Source organism: Hippichthys cyanospilos, chromosome 21 (assembly GCF_059441005.1).
Source record: "Hippichthys cyanospilos isolate Australia breed blue-spotted pipefish chromosome 21, RoL_Hcya_1.0, whole genome shotgun sequence".
Classification (NCBI taxonomy): Eukaryota; Metazoa; Chordata; class Actinopteri; order Syngnathiformes; family Syngnathidae; genus Hippichthys; species Hippichthys cyanospilos.
This window is the reverse complement of record NC_142389.1, coordinates 7,194,612-7,204,507: the sequence shown is the minus strand read 5'-3', so window position 1 is coordinate 7,204,507 and position 9,896 is coordinate 7,194,612. Positions and strand designations below refer to the sequence as shown.

General features: G+C 40.8%; 3 protein-coding genes across 3 annotated transcripts; 2 read left to right on the top strand and 1 right to left on the bottom strand.

Moving 5' to 3' along the window:
* Positions 1 to 74: 74 nt before the first annotated feature.
* On the bottom strand, positions 75 to 4,070 carry airim (AFG2 interacting ribosome maturation factor). The gene is made up of 4 exons (XM_088405184.1): positions 3,647 to 4,070; positions 3,348 to 3,527; positions 3,152 to 3,270; positions 75 to 2,335 (listed from the first exon to the last, which is right to left on the bottom strand). Exons 1-4 carry the CDS (start codon positions 3,943 to 3,945, stop codon positions 2,295 to 2,297), a joined length of 639 nt encoding a protein of 212 aa, XP_088261310.1. The 5' UTR covers positions 3,946 to 4,070; the 3' UTR covers positions 75 to 2,294.
* cldn35 (claudin 35) lies at positions 783 to 2,492 on the top strand. The gene has a single exon (XM_088405183.1). It carries the CDS (start codon positions 1,271 to 1,273, stop codon positions 1,958 to 1,960), a length of 690 nt encoding a protein of 229 aa, XP_088261309.1. The 5' UTR covers positions 783 to 1,270; the 3' UTR covers positions 1,961 to 2,492.
* Positions 4,071 to 4,170: 100 nt separating the features above from the next.
* cdca8 (cell division cycle associated 8) lies at positions 4,171 to 8,537 on the top strand. The gene is made up of 10 exons (XM_088405144.1): positions 4,171 to 4,258; positions 5,578 to 5,684; positions 5,850 to 5,978; positions 6,102 to 6,200; positions 6,286 to 6,344; positions 6,420 to 6,502; positions 6,570 to 6,665; positions 6,740 to 6,866; positions 7,006 to 7,092; positions 8,165 to 8,537. Exons 2-10 carry the CDS (start codon positions 5,594 to 5,596, stop codon positions 8,192 to 8,194), a joined length of 801 nt encoding a protein of 266 aa, XP_088261270.1. The 5' UTR covers positions 4,171 to 4,258; positions 5,578 to 5,593; the 3' UTR covers positions 8,195 to 8,537.
* The last annotated feature ends 1,359 nt before the right edge of the window (positions 8,538 to 9,896 follow it).

Below are 9,896 nucleotides of genomic sequence, written 5' to 3'. Positions count from 1 at the left end.
GTGTCCCAACTTGTTGTCATGACCACCGTTACCTCGGTGAGCTGTGCTACAAAAGAAAGGAAACCCGAAGCAGATCTTGATGACATATTTAATTCATTAGCGCATTGAGGCTGTGAGCACAATATTCAGGGAGAACAGTTGATTAAAAAGTACCATTTATATTTGTAAAATTAAAAACAAAAAAATCCTACCATTTTAAAGAGCTATCTGTTTGTCAAATGGCAGACTTTTTAGGGTGACATGTTTACCTCTAACCTATTCTTTCTACTATGTTTATTTGGGCTGTTTTCAATGTAACTGTTACTCTTTTGAGCTTTCTTTCTATATATATATATATATATATATATATATATATATATATATATGCATGCAATTTGGTGCACTGTTTTGTAAATTTTCCCCATCTTGTTTTTGTGTCAACCGAGCCACCGACCTTCCATCAATTCCTAGCTCCCTTTGTTGACCCCCACAACTCTCCACCCACTGCATCCATGTGAATGGGAGCACATTCAGTGTTTGCTTCCCCAGGTTTGAAAACAGTGGTCTAATCTTTACTACCTGATGGGCCAACACCAATTGGACCCTTTTGAACACCCCGTTAAGCCTAGGCGGAGGGTTGGTAGGAGGGGGAAGGGTAAAGCCGAGCAGCAGCTGAAATCTGAAGTGGCTTCATCAAGGCTCGGATCCCTGAGTGCTTGTTGTCCACACAGCGACAACGAAAGAATGGAAGTCTGATGGTTCCTTTTTCTCGGAAGATATTTATTCATGGGAATTACATCTGGATATCCGTCAAATAAGAACCCGACACGACTAACAAGTTTGACCGATCAAGGTAACGCTATGCATCAAAATGTCGTTGTATTCAACTGCTAACTCCGTTAAAATGGATTTTTGACTGATGGCTATCAATGGCAGTGAATGACCAACTTAAAGCAGCTTGGAATTCTGGTGTCGGAAAGACCTTGTGAACTTCAGTTCCGCTGTACCAGCATCAATCCTACATCTGAAAACTGCCACAGGTGGTTGCACAGCTATCGCCTACTCAATAATGCATTGAGCGGAGCACAGGAATGAGAGGGAGGAGAAAGTGTGATCCCTTTTCAACGGCTGGATGTCTATTATCTGGAGAAAGTGGGAGCGATTACTCCTTGTCGATGCAGCGATTGGATGCCAGCTGGAAGGCGGCACTGTGAGTAAATAGACACCCCAAAAAGAGAGATATTCATCCTGACAAAAAGAACAATTTCATCCTTTAAAATTACTGGTCACCATGGTGAACACGGGCATGCAACTAATCAGCTTCACCTGCGCCGTGACCGGCTGGATTATGGCGATAGCCGTCACGGCCCTGCCTCAGTGGAAGGTGTCGGCCTTTATCGGCAGCAACATCCTGACGTCAGAAATCAAGTGGGAGGGCATCTGGATGAGCTGCATCTACCAGACCACCGGCCACATGCAGTGCAAGACGTACGACTCCATGCTGGCGTTGCCACCCGACATCCAGGCCGCACGCGCCCTCATGTGTTTGGCCATTTTCATGGGCTGGCTCTCCTGCACCGTGTCCTGCTGCGGCATGAAGTGCACCACCTGCGCCGGCGACGACCGCCAAGCCAAGGCGGGCATCGCGCTCTCTGGCGGGATTCTTTTCATCCTGACGGGCCTTTGCATTCTCGTCCCAGTTTCCTGGACCGCTAACACGGTCATTCAGGATTTTTACAACCCCAACGTGCCCGCGATGCACAAACGGGAGCTCGGTCAGGCTATTTATCTGGGCTGGGCCGCTGCCGTTATTCTGATGATCAGCGGAGCCGTGCTAAGCAGCACGTGCCCCCTCGTGGAGAGGGGCGGCAGGTACCGCAGGGGCTACGTGGGCCGCAGCTTCGCTAATTCACCTGCCTCTGCGCCGAATTTACCCAAGACCATCACATCTACCAGTCTCCCGCTGAAAGAGTATGTGTAGCAAGAATACACGTGTGTAAAGAAGCAATAGCAAAATGCCAAAAAGGCATTACATTATTTTTGGACTACATCAATCGTGTGCCTGATTTGTGTATTAATTTGTATTTAAACTTGTGTTGTGTACATTGCTTATATTTTAAAACGAATCACGTCATTGGTACATCATGTAAGTATTGTAAAGACAAAATTCTCATCCATGGCACTGAAAGAGTTAAAATCGTCTGCAGCCCAAGACTACTGTTGTATTCTGCTCCGATTCTGTATTGTCACTTTGACAGTAATTCCATTACAGTGTTGTCAGAGAGTTCAAGCGTTGCAATCATGTCCATTTCCCTCTAGCCAGAATCCATGAAGAAGGACACCTTGCAAAGTGTATCTGAAATTGGACAAAGAAGCGTTTAGTTCATTTGGCTAGCCAGCAATATCTTAAATGCAATCAACATGATGTATATAGAGTTGAGAGTACTTCAAATATCAGGTTGTTTGATCATGCGATTTAAGTAATGCAGTAATATGAAGGAGAAATATGTTCAAAAAAGAAGTAAAAAATACAATTTAACATATCTTCTCTGCCGTTTCAATTGCCCACACACAGAATTTTGATGAATATTGCGTTTGTGGAATATGAACTAAGCAACAGAATCTTTACATTTTGATCAATTTCAGTCGGTGGCCGTTTTGCTGTCGACTGAAAGAAAGATCACGACAGATGCTCAGGCAACCACTTGTGGATTAACTGTGTTTTGATTTCAGTCATGGAACATTCGTGAGCAGAACTATGAGCGATTGTTACCTGAGCACTGAGCAACCGTGATGTCATTTTCAGTGGCCAACAAGTGGCAACATGGCCGCTGCAGAAGATGTATGCACACACGCGTGGTGATGCATAGAAGACATTTCTTGTTTTGACAACCCCCTTAAAGAACGCGCTATGTTCAAGGTGTTTAATGGCTGATTCATTCTGTGGTTCAAGCTGTGCTGGATTTCATTTACTTTGACAAAAAAAAAAAAACTAGGACACATACATGTTATCTGTTACTTAATCACTCATTACGTTTCAAGATGTTTTTTTTGGCTAACATAAAGTTTGACTATAAATAATAACATTAAAGCAAAAAATAGCCTCACATCGTAAACGTGGTCTTTTTAAATGGTTACATTGAACTTGTCTTCAGTAATAATTGATATGAACCTGTGATTTGATCCTCTGCATCGGGAGAGTCCGTGTCTTTCCATCGCTTAGTAGCAGATACCAAAAGATTGAGGTTGCCTGAACTGAACGTGTGCAGCAGAGTCTTCCTCCTCGTCAATCTGAATGCACGATTTAGGGAAAGGCGAAGCAAACCGAGCGATGCAATTCCAAATCTAAGCATTAGCAAAGAGGATACTGCTGTCGATAGTGACGATCGGCATCCTGCAGCCACTCCAGCATGTCGACTACAGATGGGTTGGTGGCCGATCGCTGGGTTACAGTGAGCAAATCCAGACTCTCTATGTTTTGCTCATACAATTGAAGAAGTGTCGAAACTTGGTTGGTCAAAGAGTCTCTCGGGGACTGGAGTGAATCCCTAAAAGAAAGTCAGGTGAAAAACAAAACATCATCACGATATTTTGAAACAACGACACACCTTTGATTGCATTCTATTTCGAATCAGTACATCTTTTGTACTGTGGTAAATGCATTTACATGTTTTCGTGCAGCTTGCACAACACCGTGTCCATGGCTTGCGAGAGCTTGAAACGCAGAAGTTCTTCCACTTGTGGAAAGTCTTTCAGCGGCGTATCGGCGACATGGATGTTAGAAAGCGCCATCGACTGCTCGGCCAAGTTCTCCAGAGACACGATCAGAGGGGTACACTCGGCTAAAACGCTTGTCCACATTTTGTGGCTGTTTTCCAGACTATGGAAGCTTCTCCTCAAGACTTGATGGATGGTTAGGAGGGCAGATTTCGACATTTTGCGATGATCTAGATAATTAGAGAACATCGAAGCGAGGCCATCACATTTATGTGAAGGTTTCTATGGAAAAAAAATTAAATAAAAATAAGTTCTGCCCCGACGCAAGTCACTTGTCCTTGACGTCTCACATGGTTTTGTTGCTTTTAGAGGAGTTCCGGTCATGCGCTGTAAATACGTGACGCAACACCACTCTTATTGGCTTCGTCCTGGTGGGAAGTGACGTAATCTCAAGTGCTGATTGGTGAATTTCAAGCATTGTCCCGCCCTGTCGAACATTTAAAATTGAGTAACAGTCGCTAACCGCATTGTAGGAAAGCGGAGATCGAAGACAAGAAAGCAGGTAATGTTGCTTTTAAACCTACAACAGTCGGAATGTAAATTGTTGAAAGTCAAATTGTCTGAAATACATTGCAACCTCCACGCTAAGCTTCAAACGTTTATGACACGATTACAACAACTATTCAGCTAGCTAGCTAGCTAGCTTCCTGCCCTTAACTTGTTTTTAACTGTAATGCCTGACCCCAGAAATACTGGGCAGAAAATTCAGATTTTTGGAATCTGAAATCTTTATCTGACTCTTAAACAAATTTAAAAAAAAAAAGAAAGAATATTTGTAAATATGTTTTCATATTTGTATCATATATAATGCCATAAGCATTACGTGTCATTCTGCATTCAAATAATATAACAATAACTTCAGCCTGTTTTAGTTGTGCAAACTGGCACCTTTAACATTCACTCTTTTGTTTTTTTTTTAAATAAAAAATATTAAGTATTACAGAAATTAACGGCATTCAACAAGAACCTTGGGCTATGTGAAATTTCTACCTTATTTTTCCTTTTATTATGAACAATAGTAACCATAAACGAAAACAACGGTTCAGGCAAAAACATCAGCTTACCAAACGTCAAAGTCATACAAGAAACCACTTTGTCCTGCACGTCCCCACATTTTGAAACCCCTTTGATGAGGTGCTGCTGGCATGTACACTTTCAGATGAGATTTTCTACTGCATGATGTCAGCAATTTCTCAAATCAATCTCGCGACATCACATCAGCAACTTTGGGGTACTTGGTTTCCATTTCCCAATAGCCTCTGACATTGGGCATCTGTACCAAACCCATGAACACGTACATGCCAAGAACCTGTTCAATTTCTTGGGCATTTGTGTTTACCAAGTTTCCTCCTTTCTACTGAACACGTTTTTTTGCTCTGCAACCAGCTGTATAATTTCATTGGTAACAAACTGTTTGAAATACATGTAAGGTTTTAAACTCAGCCCTTTCTTCAATGCCATCATCAGGACTTTCAAAAAATTGAACATCTGGCAAGTAAAATTCTGCCTTTCTCCACCGGTACTCCTTCCTTTTCACTTTTTTCTCTGCAGTCGTCTTGTTTTTCCTTTTGGCTTGTGGCACTCTTGGACTAGCTCAAGTAGGCCAACTTGGATTGTCCACTGTACGGTCTCCTAATTGTTGTAGTGAAAAAAATATCCACCAGAGGGTAGAATACAAGTAAAAGATTGTACAAAACAGGGTTTTGAAAGCCAATTTTAACGATATAGTGATGCAATAAGGCTCAGAAATATTTGTATCAAATTTGATGCGTTTGACAATTTAGGGTTAAGCAATGTAATCATAACATATTGTTTTTGCAGTTTTCCACATACAGTCATGGCTCCAAGGAAAAGAACGACGAAGCAAGGGAAGAAAACACCCAAGATGCTTAAACTCGAAGGATTCTTGAGCGATTTTGACGTTGAAGGTAAAAATGTGTTATAATTACGACAGTGTTTGGCATACGATAGTTATTTAAAATGGTGCGTAGCCATCGCTGTTTTAAAATCCTCTAATTTTGTGACGCTCTGGCCTACGATGTTTTTTTTTTTTTTTTTTTAGAAGCATTTAAATGTACTTATTGTTTTCACAGTAAATGTGAGACTTGAGCAACTGCGAGGGAAGAAGGACCACATGTTGAGAGACATTCAAAATAATTATAACGTGGCTCTCATTAAGATCCCGTCCATTGTGCGGAAAATGAAATGGGTGGAACATTTCAGTAAGTACATCACTGTCTCTCACTAATCCTTGTTGCTGCAAGTTTGAATTTGTGAGTACTTTTGGTCCTATTTCTGATATTTGTGGTAGTAATTAGAATTCATCTGGTTATTTTTTTTTTCAGACATTTTTCCAAAAGCAATTGCAGAAAATGTTTTGGCTGAGGATGATGCTCAGAAGCACGCAGAGGATCTCGCCGTTCTCACCAAAGCAGTCAATAAAAGTATGAGTCTTTTTTTTTCTATGTTTTGAAAACAAGACATATAACTTAATGCACATCATTCAACTTCTTGTTTCCCAACACTCAGCCAAGAAAGAGACAACCAAAAGTTTAAATAAGGAAAACACACCCAGAACTTTAAGGAAGGTAATAACTCATTTTGATGGGCATTCACTGTAGAAATTACTTTCATCTGTATGTAACCGCTTGTTTTGCATTCAGGGTAAAAAAGCAAAAAAGGCCCCGACAACATCAACACGGGCAAGAGCGCTGTCAGTCAGTCAGCAACATTCTTCAAGAGGAAGGTGGGACACTTTAGAACCATATTTACAAAATGCTCATCTTTCCTAATACTGTGCTATCTTAATTAAGACTCTCAAAGAATTCCATGGTGACTCCAGCCAGGATCTTGTTGGACTCCTCTTTGATGGGCCCCACTCCCCTCATCACGCCACGCTTTGACCCGAGGTAACCTTCGACGCAGTGAGATAGATGGTCAAAAGTAAAAAAATCACTCAACTTCTAAGCTTTCTGGACTTCAGGCTTCCCAAGACGCCAGCTGGGAGAATTCCTCGCCACAAGGAGAGGGTCTTCAGTTTCTCCGTCAACGGCTCCCCCATATCAGCCAATGAAGATATTGTTATCAATGTACCAGTTGGTAATGGAGAGGTTAGTATATTTTGAAATCTTTTTTTTTTTTCATCTCGTATTTCCACAAAATTCCAAATGTTGTACGTTATTCATTTTTGCCCTTTACAAAAAAGATAGCGACTTAATTCATAACATAATAAAATTTAATCCCCCCCAGAGTATTCAGCTGTTGGCCAGTGAGATGGATTCAATGGACTTGTCCCAACTAGGCGAATCCGCCGTGGAGAGCATCCGCCGATTGCAGGTACTTTATATAAACAGCATCTGTATCGCGCAACACTGACGCTGCATGTCCAAGAGCCAAATTCATCAAAAGGTCTGGTGTAAACACACAATTAAAAAAAAAAACAGCCATGATTGTTCACTTCAGTGATTTGTATACAGTTCCACTTAGACTACGCAATCTAATCTAATGGCAATGCACATCCATATAAACAGGGGTGCACATCATTTTTTCGTGGGTTACGCACATGAGCACCAAGACGTAGTGCTTGGAATGCAGCCTTTCTTTCTTATTCACACCCTCAATAAAATGATACGCCGCCCCGACAGCCAGCCCAAAGCTGCTTCAAGTAAACAAACACATTTCAAAATACCAAGACACGGGATGTACGTGTTTAGCTTTATTAAAGGCAAGGAGAAAACGATTAGACAGGGCCTGGGTTGTTCCTGCAGTTTGTCTCGCAAGCTAGCAAGAAGGCGATTCGCCATTGCTTCTCGATTAGCTTGTTTGTTAGCCGTAAGTTGCGCTACATCCAAGTGCTGTTTTCATACTTGTCAAAAAAAGTATGCAAGCTAGCAAGAAGGCGATTCGCCATTGCTTCTCGATTAGCTTGTTTGTTAGCCATAAGTTGCGCTACATTCAAGTGCTGTTTTCATACTTGTCAAATAAAGTATGGCTGAAAGTTTTCCACTCTGTCTCAAACGAAAAAAGGTTGATCTCAGGCCCGCTTCTTGTCATGAATAAAAGTTAGGGAGGGTAAGCAAGTATGCGAAATGAAGCACGCTGCTTTACGCATCGGTGGTTTCTGTCACGCATGTGTACCTGCGGGCCAGTTTTGTGCACCCCTGCTTTAAAACTTAACAAAATATACAAAGAATATTTTGCACAGGACTCATTGGAAAGAAAATGTTCCGTTCCGATCACAGCATTAAAACGTGTGAAATTAGATTTCCTGATACCCACAGAGACCTTGCCAAAATCTCACATGAAGTTCCTTCATGAACTCTCAATTGAAAGCCACTGATTTAAAACAATGTGCATAGTTATTTTAGCGCCGCTGTTCATAAATATCTTTTTCCTTTTTCTCCAACAGAATCGTCTCACATCTCTCTGTGAATCCTAAAATTGTGCCAGCTGCCGCCTGTTGACTTGTAAAATATTTTTACATTTGCTTCATAACTTTTTCTCTTTTTTACCTGCACTCTTTTTCTGAAGGCTTGTTTAAACAAACTGTCTTAGTGTTTTAGGGTCCTGTTGTGATTTTTATACTATTACATTTGTTTTCAAAATATTCAACAAATTCCCTGGAATTCACTCACTTGACCCCTGTTCGCACGTTACCGCAATCTTTCAACACTTTAAACACGTACATTTTTGTCTGTTTACTGTTTAATCTGGAATGTGAAAGCAAGGTCTAAACTCTAATTTCTACTTTTACTCTGAATTTCAGTGACATGTCAGCTGCTTCTGTGTTGGTTGTATGGCTTTTGGTTTTAAATGTATTTTATACATAAAGGAGTTGAACACCAATATTGAATGTATTTCATTTATTGTACTACGCTTGCATTGAGGTGCCTGTACTTTTTTTTGTTTGTTTTGTGCGCTCTGCAATACCTGGTAGAGGAGGCACTTAATTTTATACACATTAGCTGTATTACAGCAAAAAGGCCACTAGATGGCAGCATTTACTCATATTTTTCTTGCAGCTTTCGGGCTCATTGCTTCTCATATTTTCAAACAATAAATGTCTCATTTTGAGAGCAGATTTACATAGCTTAAATTATTCTACAACATTCAACGTGACGATTGCGTAATATGTTTAAGACGAATGTGTTCGAGTCGCGCGTTAATTCAATGTCTGAAGTAATTGTCTTTATGAAGGGACAGAAAAATCAAGTAATGAAGTAATTTTACTACTAGTTTTTTGGGTACCTTTTGGGTGTTAGTACATCATATTTTTGCACAAATATCTATACTTTTTACTCCATGAAAAAGCCCTGTCGCTTTCATTTTGGGCTGCGATGCATTACTGCGCAGGTGCGAACGCCACCTGAGCGTGATACAAATCAGCAATCAATGACAAGTGCCAAACTCAAACCAGTGCTGACAATTTTCGTTGCCGAAAAGTTGTCCGTGTCTACTCCCGGCGGTGAAGAGTTTTGTCTACAGCAAAGCCCGACAGCCGTCAGACATCCCTGGTCTTACTTTAAAGTTCTCAATGTACTCATTTCGAAAGCGCTTCAAAGTCTGCGAGTGAACGGAAGTTCGGCCATGCAGCCAATGGCTTTCAAAAACCCATTCAAACTTGAAAAAGCATATTGAGGTAAGATTATTTATTTTTTTAATCAAGGGGTTTCGAGTGTGTGAAAGTTAAACTAAAGCCAAATGTCATGAGTCAAATTTATTGCTATATTATACAATAAAAGTGTCATTCTTTGTTCAATTTTTGATTTTCTGTAAACATGGCGGGATAACTCATTTTTGCCTACCAAAAAAAATGTTCAAAGCTAGGTTGCTTGCTTCCCTATATATCCCAGTATGTATAACAGTTTTCCTTAAAGGGAAAGTGTGTAAGATTTAGACTGTTTTTCATTACGGACAGCAGGAGGTGCTGCAGTCAACCCTCCCTTTTTGTTCTTTTTTTTTTTTTTTTGCAACAATATGGCAGCCAGCCATTATTAGTGTAGCTACCTCGTCTACTGCCCAAAAACAGCTGTGATAGGCTCCAGCACGCCCATCACCCTTGTGAGGATAAGTGGTTATGAACATGGATGGATTCTCTGTGCAAACATGAATATTGTGTTTGTGGAACATGAACATGAGCA

Bases quoted from the DNA above. Each gene is read 5' to 3' on its own strand.
- cldn35 (XM_088405183.1), top strand. From the start codon at position 1,271: ATGGTGAACACGGGCATGCAACTAATCAGCTTCACCTGCGCCGTGACC.
- airim (XM_088405184.1), bottom strand. From the start codon at position 3,945: ATGTTCTCTAATTATCTAGATCATCGCAAAATGTCGAAATCTGCCCTC. The intron at 3,271-3,347 runs GTATCCTCTTTG...TCGTGCATTCAG, and splicing joins GATCGTCACTATCGACAGCA to ATTGACGAGGAGGAAGACTC. The intron at 2,336-3,151 runs GTTCATATCAAT...GTCCAATTTCAG, and splicing joins TGCAGAGGATCAAATCACAG to ATACACTTTGCAAGGTGTCC.
- cdca8 (XM_088405144.1), top strand. From the start codon at position 5,594: ATGGCTCCAAGGAAAAGAACGACGAAGCAAGGGAAGAAAACACCCAAG. The intron at 6,345-6,419 runs GTAATAACTCAT...TTTTGCATTCAG, and splicing joins CACCCAGAACTTTAAGGAAG to GGTAAAAAAGCAAAAAAGGC. The intron at 7,093-8,164 runs GTACTTTATATA...TTTCTCCAACAG, and splicing joins AGAGCATCCGCCGATTGCAG to AATCGTCTCACATCTCTCTG.